General features: G+C 38.7%; 1 protein-coding gene across 1 annotated transcript in view; it reads right to left on the reverse strand.

Annotated features, from left to right (window-relative positions):
• Positions 1–203: 203 nt before the first annotated feature.
• Positions 204–18,606, reverse strand: part of SPEF2 (sperm flagellar 2) — a 222,718-nt gene continuing 204,315 nt past the window's right edge. Inside the window, exons 27-32 of the mRNA XM_027846244.1 lie at positions 13,290–13,519; positions 1,593–2,785; positions 1,244–1,461; positions 939–1,147; positions 698–821; positions 204–567 (exon numbers count right to left, since the gene is read on the reverse strand). Of these exons, the coding sequence (XP_027702045.1) occupies positions 204–567; positions 698–821; positions 939–1,147; positions 1,244–1,461; positions 1,593–2,785; positions 13,290–13,519 (2,338 nt within the window). The remainder of the gene's footprint in view (positions 568–697; positions 822–938; positions 1,148–1,243; positions 1,462–1,592; positions 2,786–13,289; positions 13,520–18,606) is intronic.

The following is an 18,606-nucleotide window of genomic DNA, read 5'->3' on the forward strand; positions in this document are numbered from 1 at the left end:
GGCAAAAAGCATCTTCAGAGACATTCCCTTCATAGTTGGAAGGTACTTAAGTAGATCTGGACACCATTTCTTCTAGATGAAATTTAGTTGATTATTTACTTTTAAATTCCAGTACGGGGACATTTTATAATAGTAGTAAGAAGACCTCTATACTCTATGTGAAAAAATATGAAACCCAAGTTTTTTTTTTCCCCCTCACAATGTTAATCACTTTCATAAAGGCTATCTGAGCTCGAGGAGCAATCTGACTTAGTGATCACATGGCCAATTGGTGGGGGTGTATTTCTCTGCCAAGAGGTGTTCCACAGATGGATGGCTTTCTTGGGGTCAAACTTGTTGATGTCTGGAGAATTCAGCTGAATTATTAAAAGGTCTGTCATGCTCTCAGGCTTCATTTTAAAATGCATTTGTGATTTGGTTAGTTTCATCTGACTGAACCCACGTTCTGCCTCAGCTGAACTTGCAGGGAGTGTCAACACCAGATCTACTAGGGTCAATATATTGGGATACTTGATTGAATAGATGGAATTCACAAAATCCCATGTTAATTTTCGGATGTTCTGAAATCTATAAGAGACAATTAAAAGCGTCAAGAATTAGTGGATTCCAGTTATGTGTATCTACAAAGATATATTAACACTTCAAAAGCATCAACATTAGTTTACCATAATTGAGCTTTCCCAGCTTTCCTTCTTACCGATTATAAATCTCTAATTTCATCATGCTCCATTCTGTTTCTACTTCATCAATTTTCACATTTGCACATTCCAACACAGGTTCATAATGCTTTGTAAGAATTGATATCTCTTTCTCCCCAAACTCTGGAGATGGACATGAGAGAAAGTCATGTAGGAGAAAAAGAAATTATCCACAGAGATTTCAGAACACACAGACCGACGAGGACATACTGGATACTGAACCAGTGTGACATATTTTACCTTGATCTATCTTTCCTGGCCACAATTTGAAACTTCCAATAGTGGCTGCCCTCACCACGTTGTGGCTGGCATCACTGAAACAATCATGAAGGTGCTTTGTGAGGTGTGTTAAGACTATATTCCGTACTTCAGAGATGTTTCCATTTCCTGTAAGTTGGTTACCATGAAAGTGTGTGGCAGACTCTGCCAGACGTTCCTTTGGACCTGGTCTGAAACATGTTACAAAATAAAATAAGGGGTGAATAATTTTCTAAAGCAAACTTATTGGATGTACTCTAGCTCGCTAATCATCCAAGACGTCCTACCTTTTTTTATACATGGTGAGTGTTCCTACTGTTGATTGTAAGGTTGCAAATACATCTCCTATTGACGAATTTCTATCCTGATTGACTCGGGACAAAATGCTGAGGACATTGATTACATCCAGCAGGAAGTGAGCAAATCTGACAACCTCAGCTTGGAGCAGGAATTGTAGGAGCTCTGCAGCTTTCCGATGATCCGAGGTACTTCTGCCTTCAGGTATCTATAGCACAGCCAGGAAATAAAATGAGAACTTATTTCCTTGAAAATGATATCAAAATGCTTAATGAAAATGGTTTGGGGGTGTGTGTATGTTTGTTTGAAAGTTAAATAATAGATCTGAAAAGTACTTACTGTTCTCAGTTGCTTGACAATTGCAGAATATCCCTTGAGAAAGACTTGGAGAGCTGTTTGTAAACGCGGGAGCCATCGGTTGCTGCCAACTCGAGAAGGCATCACAGGGTGGATTTTAAGGTCTCCAAAGGTGGCTATTAGAGCATTTTTATTTGATGGGGAATCATGGTAGAAATAATACACATTCTGGAGAAGATCATTCACAGTATTGTACAGCTGGATACTCTGCAATGCTTCTTGGTAAGCTAGTTCAAGCCGGTGTGCAAAGCAGTGGACTGTTTGCACACATGGTTGGATTTCTTTCAGAAGCCTGGCCACACCATTGTTCTCTCCTACCATGACAGCTGTGCCATTGCTCCCAAAACCGACTAGTTTTTTGGACCAGTCTTTGCTAGACAGATTTAGTTGAAGATTTATCTCAAGTGTTTTCTCAATGGCATTTTTTATTGCTACAGGATCCATCTTGTCCACAGTCTGCACTCCAACAACCTGACAATGGACTTTGCCCTTGTATGCAAACTGTACATAAACAACTTTGGTGTCCTCTATGAAGCTGTCCGTGCCGCCATCACTGATGAGTGAGAAGAACTTACATTTTTCTAGTTTTTCTCTCAGTGATCTGCGTTCAACTTCAGCAATGAAGTATACAAAAGTCCTGGCTGACTTGTCAGTTCTGAACATTGGGCCAACATCTACACCTTTCATATCATCCAGTTTGCACATCCAGACAAAGTCTTTGAGGGGACGCCCAGTCTTGGCAATAGCATGGCATGACCTAAAGAGGTTTTCTATTCTTCCCAGGATTACTTTGTTCCTATTCTTCATCAGCTGGTCTTTGGCAGCATCAGTCAGGGTGGAAACACCTGTTGCTTCCGCTAGAGAAGCCTTGGCATGAGCCTCACTGTTGTCGTGTGCCTGGAGAAATTCAGTCCTAAAGTTGTTGGTGCCATAAAAAAAACTAACTTGGTTTCCTCCTGAGCTCACCCCATGTTTGCGACATAAGCCACAGAACATTAGGTCTGACCTGTCATCATACACCAGCCAAGGGTATCTTTTTAGCCAAATTTTCAAAAATTGGTTGTTCCGCTTAGGTAGGTAATAGTCAAGATTTCTCAGCCTTTTCTTTTCCTTAGCATATCTTCTAGTATCAGCTGAAGAGCTTCCTTTTTTAAAATACTTCCATGGTGTTTTGGCTACAGTTTCAAAAAATTAACAGTAAAGCACATATAATCTCCACTTCCATGATACTTTCTCTACAATGATGTCACAAGATAATTTAGCTCTTAAACCTTTTATTTTACATTTTTTCCCTCACTTTAATATTTACTTTTTTTTTTAAATTGAAAATTCCCCTGAGTCAATCAGTCCCTCCTAGTTCCAAAGACTCTAAGAAGAACTATATACTTGTGCTACAGGAATTTAGAGCCAAGAAAGATTGCTTCATGGTAAAATGTTTAGCGATGATGTGGGGTTTAAGTTGAGCCTTGAAGGATGGATACATTGTGGATAAGTGGAAAGGATTGGGGAAAGCATTCCAGGTGGGGGGAACATAAACAACTGCTTGAAGGTAGGAAAGTACAAGCCATGTTCTGAAGAGAGTGAATAGACCGATTTGGCTAAAGGTGGGTTTGTATAGTCAAGTTATTGGAAGTGGTTGAAAAATAGGCTAGTGCCAGGCCATGGAATGCCTTGAATTCCAGGCTAAAGAATTTGGAATTGATCTTATAGGAGCCACTAAAGTTTTTGAACAAGGGAATATGACCAATTTGATTGAGACGTCCAGGATGGAAAGGGGAGGGCAGACAATGGAGGCAGGGGGAACATAAGAGACTGAATTAGAGTGGTAATGATAGGAATGGAAAGGAAGGGATGGATGCAACCAACATTATGAAAGAAAAGGCAACAAAAGTTGGTGACTGTATGTAGAGGGCAAGGGACATAGCAGAGTCAAAGATGGCAAGATTTCAAGATTAGGTGACTAGGACAGTGTTATTACTTTTGATGGAAGGGAGACAATTTTGTGAAGAAGATCATGAGTTATTACATTAATATTGAAATATACCTTATAAACTTACAAATGAACTATTTAATGCACTAATGTTTAATGTAAGGTACACCCTCCTATAAACTACCACACTATTTTAAATGTAGCATCTCACTAAAATCCCCATATCTCTTTGGGTCTTCATGGATGAAGTGAACCCTTGAAATGAGCAACCTGGTGGATTTGATCAATATTGACAACCAGATTAAAACAACTCAGGCTCTTGTCAGTGATGGAGGATATTTGAATTATTTGGATTCTGTCTCAATTCTCCACATTGGTTTGTGTGTAGACTTAGCCTATTAAAGATAAGGAGACTTCCATGAAACTTCCCCACCTTGCTAGAGAAAAGAAAAAAGAACCTGACCAGATGTCTCATTTGGGCCAATTTACACATGAAGACAGGCTCCTGAACAATTGGGGCAGATAATTCAAGGTCTCTGTAATTAAGGGGCTAATGTGTAGAAGCTGGAGGAACAAACGGACAAGAGATTTTTCAATCATGTTTGATTTTGTCGTGGTTGTACGTATTTTACAGGGAAAATATAGCTTTTTATTTCTCTTTATTTTTTAAAGTTATTTGACTCATTGTTTTTACCCTCCCCTGGCTCTCCCCTTAACATGTACCATAATTATCCCTACCTCTGTCCATTTGACCATAATGTTCCCATCTGCCAGGAATGTTCTTTGCCCTTCTCCCTATGTATTCAAAGGTAATGCATAATTCAAGACCTAGCACAAGTATTGCTGTCTCTGTGAAGCTTATCTTTATGACTACAGACCCCTTTCCTAAATAATCAGGACAATTATCTCTACTGAACATATTATTATATCTTATTTTATAATTGCACTGTATGGCTGATTACCCCATTATATATCAATACAACACACATCCACACATATAATGCTGATACATATGCCATCCTCCACAAAGGTCCTCTTCTGCAGGATGCTTCATCATGCATATCATGCATGTTTTTGTCCCAAGACCCCAGAGATTTAGCCAGCATTGAAGAGTTTCTTCCTAAGGATAGCTGAAGGATAATGAACATTTTGGCTAGTGGAACTCATGAAAACCTTCAGTTAAGACTCTCAGAAGGCTTGGAATTTGATGGAAGAATCACACTAGAACCTTGAAATACTGAAGATGCTTCTTTAATATATGTCATGTTCTCCCCAACTAGGTTTAAAAGTCCTAATTACTAGGTACCTGTCTTATACTAAATTCTGTCTCATTTAGCCTTGTAGAATGCTAAATACATAGTAAGCACTTAATACATTTTATTTTATTTTATTATTTGGAGGCAATTGGGGTTAAGTGACTTGCCCAGGGTTACACAGCTAATAAGCATCTGAGATAGGATTTGAACTCAGGTCCTCCCAACTTCAGGGTCAGTGCTCCTATCCACTGAGCCACCTAGCTGTCCTTTAATACATTTTAAAAGGTTTTTTTTTTTAACCTCGGTGTAGACAGGTGACACAACACTACTGAGAAGAAAGGAATTGCTCCCTTCTGTTCTACTCCTTTTTTTCCCTATTGATTTCTGCAAGCTTCAGATAGTATAACTGAAGTAACTATGAATGCAAAGGTATGGTGCTTAATATGTATAATTCAAAGAAAATTTAGAGGTTAGGGCATCTAAGCCTTTCATTTTATAGATAAGGAAGTTGAGAACCTGAGGGGTTAAATGTGCCACCTCACGTCAAACTGAGAGTAAGTAGCAGAGCTGGTACTCAGCTCCCGGGCTTCTGACTCCAAATCCACTATTTCCACCACATCCTCGTGTGTTGTTCCTTCTCACTTTTTCCTAGAATACTTCTGTCTTCCTTGCTCCCATCATAGCCTACCTTGCAGCACACTTACTTTTGCATGCATTTGGTAGCATGTAAGCAGTACGTAAGATCCTTAATAAGTACATAGATTTTGCTTAAACAGCTGCTGCTGTTTTAATCTCTGTATCCCTGGTACTTAGCAGGGTATCTTGTACCAAGTAGATATTGAATACATTTGTTGAACCGAATCGCTTCCTACAGATGTGTATTATTGCCACTCTATTGTCATTTTCTCTTTTAAAGGTGCCAGAACCCAAAGCCCAAGAAATACTTAGGTGAGAGAAGGCAATGGACCCTCCCAGTTCCCCCTTTGGGAGCCATCTCCACTACTTTTTCTTGCTTCTCTTTAGTTACACAATGTTTGGATAAAATATGAACTGTTCAAAGCCAGTATCTACATAAGTGCTTGCTGATATATAGAGTAAATGAAAGAAGTCATAGTATGAAAATTTTAATATTACATAGACATAAACATATGAAATCAAATGAGAAGCGACTGATCCTAATGGAAAAGCAGACTGGTGTAGTGGAAAGAACAATTGTTTGTGATTCAACAACCTTGACTTCTCCTGGCCTTGACCATTCATTGGCACTGTAGCCACAGAAATAGTCCATTTAACTTCTCTGTGCCTCTGTTTCCTCCTCTGCTAAATGAGGAAGCTAGAAAAAAATGATCTCTTAGGTCCTTTTTATCTTTAAAATTTTGTGATTCTGAGAGATTTATTTAGAAAGATCCTTTTCCTAGTTTCCATTACTTTTCTCAACATAATTTCCTCACATCATTTGTTTCCCTAAATGGAAAGGGAAAAGATGTATGATTAGTAATGCATGTTTGGTATAGATAATGGGCATCAGTAAGTTGCCTCATTTCTCAAAAGATGATTATCCATGTTTACTTTAATTAGCCATATTATTATTATTATTATTATCATCATTATTACTGTTGTTGTTGTTGCCAGATTGGTGACCAATAGTGTGGCTGTTCCCAAGGATTAAAGGTGGAAGAGTTCACAGAGTCATAATTACTCCCAAAACAACCAATGAAGTATTGAGGGAATGACACCATTGTATTTTGGGGGAGGTCATTCTAGAGTGATTTTGAAAACATGATTTATCAATATGGTTTGGGAAGGGAGTAATATTCCTTATCAGGAAAAAGTGTTGGTCACAGTAAAAGAGCAAGCTCTAACTCTGGTTTTGACACATGGTCTTAAACCAATGTTGTCATCAAATAAAAATGGACCACTAAACCATATATAAGGATCCCTGTGGGTTGCATATTGACTTAGAAAACCATGTTAACATTATCTATATCCTATTGTATTTTTATTTATTTTATTAAATATTTCTCCATTACATTTTAATTTGCTTGAAGTGGCTTGAGACTACTGTGTTTTGATGCCTTTGGTCTAAACAGTAATCAAATGGATCTGAAAATACTATACATATCTAAATACTGAACAAATCTCATATTTACTAGACTCAGATTGATGCCCATTTTGTCTCTTATCAGCTTCCCCTGGATATATAGGCCCCAGACAGGCTCCAACCTATCAGAGCATCCCTACTAATTTCAAAACTCGCCAAAGCATCCAAAGAACTTTTTCTTAAAGCTATATTTTTCACAACTGAGTGTGACATCTCAGTGTCAACTGAAACTGAAAACCAAATGGTCAACCCATAGACAGATAGTAGTTGTAACAATAAAACTTGGTCTCCCAACATGGACTTGCTAATGAAGTAACTGAGACCAGAGATTGGTTAAGATGTGGTTCTAGCACTATGCTAGGCCTTTGATCTGGATAAAATATATATCATGTACTATTGCCAGAAGTCAAGCTTTTCTGCTAGCGAAGTCACTAGGTCTTTCAAGCTAAATGCTTCACTGTTCTCAAGGGACCCAAAAGGGAAACACGTAGTCCAAACTTCTTATTTTACAGAGCCTCAGGGAGATTAAATGACAAGCAGCAGAGGTAGTATTTAAACCAAGGTTCACTGCATTGCATATGTAGGTGAGGAGCTTCTTGAGGCAGGCCTTTATTGTAACTAACAAAGATTTTAGGGATGTATTGTACAAGCTGCTTGAGTTCTCAGGCACAGAATAAATCAGTGACTCCAGGTCACAAGGTCAGTGACAGCTACAGGCTTGACAACATCTGAGCCCTTTTCTCTTCCACGTTTTCTCGGCCTGGGACGGTGGTTTTCAGATCCTGGAGGCGATCAGGGAATGCACATTGTTTGAGATGTCTCATGGGCTCTGATACCAGAGGTTGAAAAGTTATGTTCTTTCCCCAGAAGATCTGGATTCCTACTGAATAAACTCCATATGGAAACCACACAAACCTCCTCAATAAATTGGGGAGAATTTTCATTTGAGCAAAAGGACAGATCACAGTGTTCTGGCTTTTTCAGGTGACACTTTTATTCTATCAGATTCAGCCTATGTGACATACTTGCACTTGACGTCCAGAGACAAGACTTTGCTGCACTCAGGATGCACTATGGTGCTCCTTATGGTAGTCTTTCAATGCTCGTGTGCTTGGCACATTCAGCTCTCGAAGCATCCCATTGTAATGCTCTTTGCCATGAACTGTGGGACTTTTCCCAAAGAACTGCTTTGTCTAGACTGCATGAAATGATTGGATCACAAGTTTAGAGATGTATTTTTATGGCAGTAGTCTGTCTTCTCTTTTGGTATCATTTTTTGGACACCTGAGAGATTAAGTTTCTGAGAATTAATCAATGTGGTTCTATTTAGCTCACAATGGTCCTCACTCCAAGATCTCCTAGAGTTATTAAATTTTTTTTCAGCTTACAATTTTTCTCTGTGAGCCTTTAAATTGAGTTAAATTGCTTGAGCCCTGACTAAAAGGTGATGGTGATCAGGGTAAAAATGGTTGTGGGAGAATCAGTGTCTGGCAGGCAGGAACAGAGAGCACCAGGAGAACACAATGACACCATCCCAATTTCATCTTTCATGAGGTAGCAGTGGTATTGGTTGGTGACAATATGAAGGCAATCAGCCCTGAAATGGCAACTCTACCAAATTCTAAGGAATTAACCCTGAGATAAAATTTAACAATGCAGAAATAAATTTCTATCTCCTTTGATATAATCCAAGGGAGAACATTGCTTTAGGCATACTACATTTGTCACCCTGACACCCTACATTCATTTTTACAGGAAAAAAATTGAAATGAAACATAATGAGAAGTTTCACAATAACATCTGAAGAGCAAAGAAAAAAAGTGGAAGTGATGGTTTAGTTAGGGGATATCTGAAGCAAGAATTAGCGTCATATTATTTCCCTCCTAAATTCCTGAAAGGGCATGAAAGGGAGTCTAGGAAAGAGGGGCAGGGGGGATAGCTTGTGGGGGAGTTACTGGAGGAACTGATTGAGAAGTTCTCAAATTTCTAAATTTTGGAGACTTTCCTAGGTGTCGAGAATTATACCATTATAATAAGATTCCCACAATTCATCACAGGTACTCATATACCACAGCATACGATAGTGGGAAGAAGTACGTCCTGTGTGCTTCTTGTCTGTGTTCGGTACACCCTTCACTGAAGATCCACGCAGTGTGTAGGAGGCCTTCTCCAGCTCTATGGACTGGTGTGCAAAGATTCTACCCGTTATCTTTTGCTTTTGCTACATTATTGTCTTACCTATGGTTCTAGTTATACATCTGATGGGGCACAAGGGCAGGTAGGTGGCGCCATGGTGCATAGAGCACTGGAAGACTCATCTCCTTGAGTTCAAACCCAGCCTCAGACACTTACTACCTGTGTGACCCTGCAAGTCTTGCCTCAGTTTCCTTATCTGTAAAATGAGTTGGAGAAGGAAATGATAAACCATTCCAATATCTTTGCCAAGAAAACCTGAATGAGGTCATGAAGAGTTGGATGTGACCAAAACACCTAAATGATGAAAACATGAAAGGGCAGTGTGATGGAGTGGAAAGGATGCTGTATCTACAGTCAGCTGACCTGGGTTTGAATCCTGGCTCTGCCACTCATTTACTACTTTTGTCACTTTGGAGAAATCACTTGGCCCCTCCATGCCTCAGCTTCCTTATTTGTAAAATAAAAGGGTTGGGCTAGATGGTCTCTTAAATCTAGATCTGTGACACTATCTAATCATTTTTACAAGTCTTTTTGGAATAACAGATTGACAAGTGTTTGTTTTTTTAGAACCATGAAAAGGAGTTTGGAGTAACTCAGAGGACCTGGGTTTAAATACTACTTCATGCAGCAAGTCACTTAACCTTTCCGACTTATTCTTTTCAGCTGAAAAATGGGGGGGGGGGAGAATAGGTCTAAATGACCTCTGAGGTCTCTTTTAGCCCTATGACTCTATGAACTTTTATTTAACATTATCATAAATGAAGTCATTAAATAAAAACTAATTTTGGTACTCAAATGGGTTAACTCACATGCAGAAGCAATTTCTTCAGTAACTAAAGCATTAGATACCTACCATTTCATGTAAACATTCTTAGGCATTTATTTACTTTAACCAAATAATATCCCTTTTCTCCAAATACTGCATATAGGTAATTCAGTGCCACAGAAACACAAATGTCAAGAAGTAGTTTAGTTATATTAACATACTTTGTAAATGTGACTTTAAAAGCCCTGTTGAGGGTATAGTATGTGAGTAATACTAAATCTGTCATTTTTTTTAGAGGAGTATATTTCATTATATTTCCAGAAAATCAAAGAGATTCCATTAATGTATTATGATGCACATAGGAGACTATATGGAGAAATACTAAAATGTTTATTTCCCTGTAGCTGTATTTTAAAATGTTTTGCAAGAATTAAGAAATTTACCAGTTTTAAACTAGCATTCTATATTTCCTCTTTCACAATGAGCATCACTTCATTTAATATGTCTTTTTGAAATTACAGAACTATTTCCTTTTTCTAAATTATAGGAAGAAAACAGTTATAGTAAGAACTTGACTTAAAAAATGAATGCGTGTTAGTTATCATGAAAGCCAATGAGACTACTGGGGGGTTCCACCCGCTCTAGCATTGAGGGATATGGCCAAACCAGGTACTCCCCCGAGATCATGACTTGGGCTTTGGAGAGGCAAAAGCAGAGCTCTGGGACATCCTTCTGAACCCTGAATGTTTAAGTCAGTCAGCAGACAGAAAGCTCCCAGGCAGGACTTTGGATCGAGGGTCAAGTGACATTCACTCTTTTTATTCCTCTGTATTTTTTAAACAAAACTTCCAAAGCATGTGATTCACATTTCCCAAAACATGTAATAATCAAACCACAATATAAATGGATCTCCTCCGTTTCATCATGGCTTACCAGTTCCCAGAAACCGCAGAGTGCCAGGTGACTTCATAACCGCTGTTGCCCTTGAAATGGTCCTTTTCAGCTCTGCTGGGTTTTTGTTTGTTTATTTGTTTTTTTGGCTAGGCAATGGAGTTAAGTGACTTGTCCAGGGTCACACAGCTAGTAAGTGTCAGGTGTCTGAGGCCGCATTTGAACTCAGATCCTCCTGACTCCAGGGTTGGTGCTCTATCCACTGTGCCACCTAGCTGCCCCCAGTTCTGCTGTTTTTACTAACATGAGAGCTGAGCACAGCAGGACAGTCCTGCTCCTATAACTCAGTCTCTCTTCTTTCCTGGGGGCCACTTCCTCCCTCCTGCCTTTGGCCTACAGTTTCTGTAGCTGGGGAAGTAGGAATTCAAAGCCAGTGCCTTGTCATTCCCATTATTTTCACTGCTTCCTTGGCTATCCTGTTTTCCTACTTTGGATGCCCTCAGCTGCCTCTCTGACAGTCCACATCTTTTATTTCCTTTAAATATATGGCAAATCCCCTAAGAAATCTTCCCTGACCAGCCTCCCCACCACACTGATCATTAGTTAGTTTCGTTTTCCTGACCCCTTATGTGTTGTTTGCAATCTATCTTCTTAAAGTTGCTTATCTTCTCTGGTAGTTACTTGTGTATTTATTTGCCTTTTTTACCAATTAAATTGTAAATTTTTCTGAAGGCAGAAAAGTAGTCGCATCTTATTGTAGTGTAAAGGACGTGGAGTCAGAACATCCAGGTTTAAGTCCAAGACCTTATAAGCTCTGTGACCACTTAACCCCATTGGACCTCCATTTCCTTATTGGTAAAACAGGGAGACTAATATTTGCATGGCCTAACTCACGTGATCTTGGTCATTGTGAATTGTAAAGTGCTAAATGACCATGAGCTACTATCATGGATACTTTTACATCTTGGATATCCGGAGGTGGGAAGGGCTGCCCCAACCAAGGGCCTATCCCTCCTGTTTTTTTCCCTCATCCTCTTCTCTGATAAATTCCACCCCAGAACCCACCTCGGAAAGTGAGACAGTCTGTGGGAAGAGCCACAATTACCAGGGAAGACGTATTCCCAGTGATGTGCTGGGACCAGTTCAAATGGGCTCATGAGAGTTGATTATACAATTTTCAATGAGAGAATTTATACTTCTGAAATCTGTACAGGCTGAAAATTATGGCTTGATTTATTGTTTTGGTGATTGTCTAGACTTAAGAAATTGATAGAGAAAATGTTAATAATGCAGAAAATGTTAAAAATGTTATTAAGTTCCTCTCCTGAGAACCAGTTGTTAAATGTTTACCAGCATACCCCTCCCATTTCCCCTCTTTTCATCTCACCTTCAGCACACATAGAAAAGCACGTTTGGATTCTCATTACCTGTATGCATAACTATGTTGGTGACCAATAGTATGGATGCTCCTAGGGATTAACTGTGGAAGAACTCCTAGAGCAATGAGGATCCCTTTAAGAAAGTATCTCATCAAATGAGTTGTTATTTGTAAAGAGCTTAGCACAGTGCTTGGAACATAGTAGGTGCTGTATAAATGGTTATTCCCTTTGCCTTCATCTCTTTGGCTTAAATAGGAATCTAAGAAAAAGGGAAAATAGCACTCTTCCTATGGATATATTAGATGTGAAATGTGCTAGCTAGCTGGCCATACTAGGAGAGAGCTATAGTTTTCTAAGGAGATTATTTCTGAATCTTAAAAGAAAACAAGAGTGAAGGAGGTCAAGGTAATCGGAGCAGCCTGGCTAGGAGTTAGCACAGACAGGTTCCAGAATATAGGAGCCTAACGTCTTTTTGTCTTTGCTTTCCTATCTGTAAAATGGAGTCAACCATCACTTGACTGATCTGTATACCTGCATGTTTGAATTGAGGCAATTGACACATTTGATCAATAGTTTTTTGATGCAAAAGTTACGTTTGAAGTTACAAAGATGCATGTAGATGTTGCGGTGCCCTTAGGATGGATTGTGTTGATATTTGCATGTGCACATATCCAAGCTGTGTGCAGGTAAATGTTTAACAACTAGCTTTCTGGGGGGAAAATGTATGCAGGATGAGCTTTTAAGTTTAGTTTGCATTATTCACGTTTTTCTCCATCACTTTCTTAAAAGTACTGATAACTAAAAACAGCAACAATAAATCAAGACCCAATTTGTAGTGTTTGCTGATTTCTGAGACATCAATGCTTGCACTGAGCATCTAAATATCAATTCTCTTGAGCTCCAGCACACACCTGCATAGACCCACACTATATGGTGCATAAGGTATAACTAAACTTGATTTCCCCAATCTTGAAGGACAAGTTCAGTACAAGTGTTGCTTTGAAACAAAGGAGAACTGAGTCCTATTTGCTTGGCTTCGTAATAACCAGTCTCACAGAGCAAGCTTTACCTGCCTCTTCAAAGAAGTGATAATTATCTTACTATGGTGGTTAATTTTAATATTCCTCAGAGATGCCTGGATTAATAATTTTTCCCCCTACCTTTTGGTGCCATCTCCAAAAACTCTTTTCGAAGGGTGTTGAGTTGTTTGATAGTGAGGTAAGTATTTATTTCTTTCTCCACGGGTGGAGGCCGGATAGGAGGAAGGGGATCCGGAAAGACTTTCACATCACCATTAATGAAGAAATCTTCATCATTTAAAATAAGTTCATACTGAATCTTTGTTGACATTTCAATGTGGTAGTGAGCCACTTGAGTTAATTTTTCCACACTGCCCGGAAGGAAAACAATACACAAAGGATGTAATTCTCAATTAAAAAATACCAGAATAATATCAGGTGTTTATACAACAGACACATACTGCAAATCAGAGTGCATCTTCTAGCTAAGAAAGACACTTTGATGTGCACACTAAAGTACACATGAGGGGGATAATGAATTTTATAATTTATGCATTTTATAAAAGGATAATACAATTTTATAGTGTTTTTAAAAGAGAACTGTGATTGCATCAGTTTAAGAAACCACTGATATGGAAATGCAGATTGGGAATGTTTCTGTAACACACAAGCTTCGATTGTTGCTGGGGATGCAATGAGAGGCAAAGTATAACGCATGATCACACAGCTAATATGTGTCATAGACAAAACTCAAACTTATGGCCCTCTAACCATTATGTAGTGTGCCTCTCCTTCTATCCTAAACACAATTTATTAAATAATAAGGTGTACACGAGTTGATCTCATCTCCAGAGAGACTGGTCAAATATGAATGGCATATTAAGAATTTTTTTAGATAATAAATCATATCAAATTAAAGGATAAATTCAGTAAAGATTATAAACAGAAACACTATAAAGTTTTAAGAAGAGCTACGTCTAATGTAAATTTTTGTAATTGCATGTCAATATTGGATAAAGTTTTTCTGTTTTTGTTTTGTAATCAGAGCTTTGAGTGCAATGGTTCTAGGAAACTCCTAGTGAGGAAATCCCCTCTACTAATGTAAATTAACACCTGCTCTGAAACTTTTGTTTACAAGTACTGCTCAGGGTACTGAGAAGTTAAGGGACTTGCATAGGGTCTCACAACCACGGTGTGTCAGAGGCAGGACTTGAATCCAGGCCTTCCTAGCTCTGGAGCCAGCTTTCCATCTACTCCAACATATTGCTTCTCCACCTAAGGTACAGTTTTCAAATTGGACCATGGCATAGGTGATCAATTGTGAAGAAACCAAACAGCTCCATAGTCATCAGAGCTGCAATCAAATCATGTGGCTTTCAGAATAAGCAGACAGAATGGTTTTTATTTTTTTTTAATTTTTAATTTAATTTAATTTAATTTTTTTTTTTTGGTGAGGCAATTGGGGTTAAGTGACTTGCTCAAGGTCACACAGCTAGTACGTGTCAAGTGTTTGGTCTGAGGCCGGATCTGAACTCAGGTCTTCCTGATTTCAGGGCTGGGGCTCTATCCACTGTGCCACCTAGCTGCCCCTGACAGAATGGTTTTTAGTGGAAAGAGAACTGGATTCAGAGCCACTAGGTCGAGATTCATGCTTCAGGTATGGTACTTGCTAGAGATTAATGTGCAACTAGGTGGCGCAGTAGATAGAATGCTAGGCCTGGAAGCAGGACGACTCATCTTCCTGAGTTCAAATCTAGCCTCAGCCACTTACTAGCTGTGTGACCCTGGGCAGGTCACTTAACCCTATTTACCTCAGTTGCCTCATCTGTAAAATGAGCTGGAAAAGGAAATGGCAAAGTACTTCAGTATCTTTGCCAAGAAAACCCCAAAGGGTGTCACAAAGAGTCAGACACAACTGACCAACAACAGAGAAATTTACAACTTTAGAGAAGTCATCAAACATTTTTGAACTGGTTTCCTCATCTAAAAAAAAGAAGTGCTGGATGTGGGGTCAGAAAGTCTTTGCTTTGAATTTCACCTATGTCACTTACTTGGAAGTGGATGGAGTGCCAAGCCTGGAGTCAGGAAGACTCATTTTCCTGAATTCAAATCTGGACAGAGACCACTTACTAGCTGTGTGACCCCAAGCAAGTCACTTAACCCTGTTTGCCTCAGTTTCCTCATCTGTAAAATGAGCTGGAAAAGGAAATGGCAAACACTCCAGTATCTTTCCCAAGAAAACCCCAAATGGGGTCATGAAGAGTCAGATATGACTAAAAAACAACTTGAACATATCACTTACTAATTGTGGTCAAATCACTTAAATGCTCTGAGCCTCAGTTTCTTTATCTGTAAAATCTGGATAATAATAGCTCTAGTATCTATCTCCCAAGGTTCTTTTTTTTAATGAGGTAATTTGTGTAAAGTGTTTTGTGAACCTTAACAAGGCACTATATAAACATCATTTTTAATTAATTATGTTAGCAAGTCATCTATATTCATATAAGTCAGCTACATTGTGAGGAAAGTGCTTTGTAAATGGAAATTCACTGCATCTGTCTTCCATGCTCCTTATCTTTAAGATGCAGTGTAGTATGGTGGAAATAATACTAGATCAGGAGTTAGAAGACCTCCAGCACAGTCCTAGCTCTGTCCTACTTCCTAAACATATCACCTTGTTCAAGTCACTCAACTTCTCTGGTCCTCAGTTTCTTCCCCAGTAAAATTGGAGTAATGATACCTTCCCTGCCTACCTCACAGGTTTGTAAATATCTTTTAATAAAATGGATGTAAGAGTGTTTTTGAAAGGGCTATACGAAGCAATAAAACAAGAAAAAGAAATCAAGAGAATGAATAAATATAGCTAGGATTTCTTAGGAAAACCATCCATCCTGTCATCTGTAAAAAGTAATAATTTTGAGGAAAATATTTACAGAAAATTTCCCAAATAAAAGTCTAATATTCAAGGATGTGTGTGTATGTGTGTGTATATACAAACATATGTGTATATATATATATACACACACACACACAAATATATAACAATAAGACATAATCTCCAATAGATAAGTTGTCAAAGAACACAAATAAGGAATTCTCAAATGAAGAAATACAAATCAACAGCTATATGAAAAAATTTTCCAAATCACCAATAATAAGAGCAATGCACAACAAAATAACTCTAGAGTTCTACCTTACACTTACCATATTGGCAGAGATAATAACAACAATAACTATAATAACAATAATAGTTAAAAATTTTAAAGTACCTACTATGTGCCAAGCACTGTGCTAAGTGCTTTACAATATTATCTCATTTGGTCCTCAAAACAACCCTGTGAAGTAGGTACTATTATCATCCCTATTTGATAGATGAGGAAACTGAGGCAAACAGGTGAAGTGACTTGCCCACGTACACACCTCTATTAGGTGTCTGAAGCTTGATTTAAGCTCAGGTCTTCCTGACTCTGTGCCCAGTGCTCTATCCACTGTTCCACCTAGCTGCTGGTAAAAGAGGAAAATGGGAATTGGTAGAGGGGATGTGGGAGGACAGGCACACTGATGGTGGAACTGTGAATTGGTTAAGAATTTACAAGTATACTCTAAAAGTCACTAAACTGTATATACCCTTTGGCACAGCAATATTATTATTAGATAAGTACTACAAAGAAAAGGTTACGGAGCCAAAGGTAGTGTTTTCATCAGTGTTGCTTGTTGAAAGCAAGGGATGGAGGTGGGAAAAGCTGGTATGGGAGCTAAACAGTTGATTAAGAATTTGGTGTCATAAAGTGAATATGGATTTTTAGACTCTAGCTAAAAATACAGGAATGATAGGCTTATAGTAAGGGACTGAATACACTGAACAAAGGTTGATTAGGACATATTTGTTTACTGTCTGGAAAATCTAAATCAAAAGAATTTGAAGCTAAAAAAGGATGGGGGAATGAGAAAAACACATGTAGAGTCAATCTAGCTCAGGAACATAGAGAGAAGCTACAATGTGGGAAGAATAGCTCTTGGGACACCCAGAAAGTCACAGACAAAAAAAAATCAAAATAGAAACCAAGAGCAAAACCCTTGGCCTAAAATATTTATACACAAATGCCAAATTTTAGGCAATAAACAGCTATTTGAGGACACAAATTTTACTACAGAGATTTTTTTATGGTGCCAATTTTAAATAGTTTTTATTCTTTGGAACAAGAATTGCATTTCCACTTGTCTATAGGACTGATAAAGTTCTATGTTGTCCACTTCTCTCCCTCTGTACCTATTCAAGTATTCAGAATGCCCAGATTTACACAGTAGCTTAAATGTTATTTTTAAACCGCCATTGCCTTGACTACAAATTTGAGTCCTTCAGCTTTTGGAAAGTTGTGTGGAATGCTCTTTCCTCTGGTGTTTTTAGTCAAACTCCTTAATTGAGGGTCCAGAAGTAGCAGCTCTGGATGGGGCTGCTCCACCCCCTGGAAATCCACCGGGCATGCCTTCTGGCATGGCCCCTGCACTCTGGTACAGTTTAGTAATGACAGGATTGCAGACCTTCTCTAATTCATTCCACTAATGTTCAAATTCTTTTTTTTTTCTCAGAAGTCTGGTTCTTATCTAGACAGCTGAATATTTTGCTACATTTATCAAAGATCTTATGTTTATCTTCATCACCAATTCTGCCTTGGAATTTCTCATCTTTTACCATAGCCATCACGTTAAAATTATAAGATCCAAGTGTGGTCTTGGAGGACACATTGGCTCTCTGCTTTCACCTTCAGTCTCATATTTCTCAGCTTCCTGGACTATATGATCAATGTCCTCTTGCCTCAGACTACATTTGTCGTTGGTAACGGCAATCTTATTCTCCTTGACTGTGTTCTTATCCCCAGCAGAAACTTTGAGAATGCCATTTGCATCAATGTTAAATGTTATTTCAATCTGAAGAATACCCCTGGGGATAGGGGAGACTGCTGTGAGCTCAAACTTGTCAGGTAGGTTATTATCCTCTGTCATTGCTCTCTCATCTTTGTAAATGTAAACAAGCACACTGGGTTGGGTGTCTGAGTATGTGATAAATGTCTGTATCTGCTTGGTAGGGGATGGTGGTATTACATTTGATTAGAACTGTCATAATTCCACCAGCAGTTTCAATACCAAGAAAAAGAGGAATGATGTCCAAAAGCAGCAAGTCCTGAACCTTCTCAGATTTATCTTCAGACAAGATGGCATCCAGGATGGCTGTACCACAGCCAACAGTATCATTAGGGTTGATACTCTTATTGGGCTCCTTTCCATTGAAGAAGTCATGCAGAAATTTCTGGATTTGAGGGATGCTAGTGGAAGCACCTACCAAGAGGATGTGCTGAATCCGTGATTTATCTGGTTGGCATCCCTCTTAGGGCCTTTTCCACAGGGTTTAGTTTGTCAGAGAAGAGGATCACCTCTTCAATATGGGCACTTGTGATAG

The sequence above is a fragment of the Vombatus ursinus genome, unplaced genomic scaffold (genome assembly GCF_900497805.2).
Source record: "Vombatus ursinus unplaced genomic scaffold, bare-nosed wombat genome assembly UNPS02015106.1, whole genome shotgun sequence".
NCBI lineage: Eukaryota > Metazoa > Chordata > Mammalia > Diprotodontia > Vombatidae > Vombatus > Vombatus ursinus.